This window comes from Myotis brandtii, unplaced genomic scaffold (assembly GCF_000412655.1).
Source record: "Myotis brandtii unplaced genomic scaffold, ASM41265v1 scaffold187, whole genome shotgun sequence".
Lineage (NCBI taxonomy): Eukaryota > Metazoa > Chordata > Mammalia > Chiroptera > Vespertilionidae > Myotis > Myotis brandtii.
Genome location: NW_005356944.1, coordinates 1,477,431 through 1,479,229, shown reverse-complemented (window position 1 = coordinate 1,479,229; position 1,799 = coordinate 1,477,431). Strand labels below are relative to the sequence as shown.

Here is a 1,799-nt window from a genome sequence, read left to right as displayed (position 1 = left end):
TTCTCCTTCCTTCCAGGCCGCCAGGAAGGCCCCGAGTGAGTGGGGAAGGAGGCTGGGCTCCAGGCCTCCGGCCAGAGAGGGGAAGTGAGTTGCCCGCAGACACACAACCGCGGGGCCAGGCTGAGCCAACTTGGAAAGCTCCCCGATCCGTCCGGGGACGGATTCGCACCCCGCCGCCGCCGCCGCCGCCTTTTCTCATTCGGGTTCCGGCGCCACCTGCCGGCGGAGCACGGGGCCGCACTTGCCAGAAACGCCGCTCTCTTCCCGCCCCAGAACCAAGCAGTCGGAACGCTGGGACGCGGAGAGGATTTATTGATCTATGCGCCCAGGAGGCTGGCCCCTCAACTTAAATATCCTGCGCAGAGTCTTGGCCCTCCCGGCTGTGGGCGGGTGCAAGACTGGGTCCTGGAGCCCTGGTCGAGGGCAGTGGAACCCAGGGACCGGAGGTGGGATGCCCCTGAGCCAGCAGCTGCCAACAGCAGCACAAGGTGAAAAGGAGACAGGAGTCAGATCCGCATCCCAGTCCGAGAGATACCGAGGGAGAGAAGATGCGCTGGGCCCACGGACAGACTGAAGGTTGGCTAAGCCGAGGTGCATACACGGGGAAGAAGTGGAGGTCCAGCGCCAGGGGCAGAGGCGGTAGCCCAGGTGCCTGCCCAGTGCCAGCTAACCCGACAGGAGAGGAGGTTGGCAGTTGTGCCTCTGAGGGACCCAGGCCTTCCCTCCTGTGGAGTGAGGTGTGGGGGGAAGCAGGCACTATAGTCTGAGTACTTGCCGAGGGTTAAGTTTCTGAGCCTTTTGCATGGGTACATGCGCCCCCACCCCCCCAGCTCTTCAGAGGTTGATATGGAAGGCATCTTGCAGCCACTGGTCACGGGCATTGTGCGTCTGGGGCACAGTGAGGGGAGGTGGGTCCGGGGGCAGGCTGGCGTCAGGAGGTTCGTCGTCATCAGAGAGGCCAGCATCAGGTGGGTAGGAGCTGTCTGAATGCAGGGAAGATGACAGGTCCTGGCACAGGCTCAAGTCTTGGCACAGGTGCTTGTAGTCCTGGATTGACTCGTACAGGCCCCACAGCTGGCACAGCAGGGACATGTCCAACTGCCGCAACCCCACCTGCAAAAGACTGAGGGTGGGCTGGGGTTGGGGTCCAGGCCACCCTCAGCCCAGCCGCAGCCCTAGCCATCTTCCCACACTTTCTCAGTCAAATGTCTGTGGACATAGATGCCACCTGCAAGCTGTGCATCTTTGGCAAGTCCCTAACCCTTATCTGTAAGGAGATACCCTTACAACGGTTCTCAACCTGTGGGTCGTGACCCCTTTGGCAGTCGAACGACCCTTTCACAGGGGTCGCCTAAGACCATCCTGCATATCAGATATTGACATTACGATTCATAACAGTAGCAACATGACAGTTATGAAGTAGCAACGAAAATAATTTTATGGTTGGGCCACAACATGAGGAACTGTATTTAAAGGGCCAGAAGGTTGAGAACCACTGCAGCAGGATGGAGTGAAATGCAACGAGGAAAGCGTTTAAAAACACATGGAATTGTTGGCATAAACGGTAACTGAAATTACTGTTGCCATATCCCTTCTGACCAACCGGCTCCTGCACGTCCTCGGAGACCCAGGCCGCGCTGGTTCCGCGCTCTGCGCTCCACCCCACCTCGGGGCTCTCCAATCGGCACAGCATCCACCCCCTCTCCCACCCAAACCCCCGGCCCGGGGCCCAGCTGCTCACCATCTCTTTGCGCAGCGCCGCTAGTGCCGAGTCGAGGTTGACAGGGCGCCGCGGGCCA

The 1,799-nt window shown here is 60.1% G+C and overlaps 1 protein-coding gene across 1 annotated transcript; it reads right to left on the bottom strand.

Annotated features, from left to right (window-relative positions):
• Window positions 1-291: 291 nt before the first annotated feature.
• FAM89B (family with sequence similarity 89, member B) lies at window positions 292-1,795 on the bottom strand (the record flags this gene model as incomplete). Its single annotated transcript, XM_014538211.1, has 2 exons — window positions 292-1,113; window positions 1,742-1,795. Coding segments are annotated over 2 exons (333 nt in total), but the record flags the coding sequence as incomplete, so codon positions are not given.
• Between the last annotated feature and the right edge of the window lie 4 nt (window positions 1,796-1,799).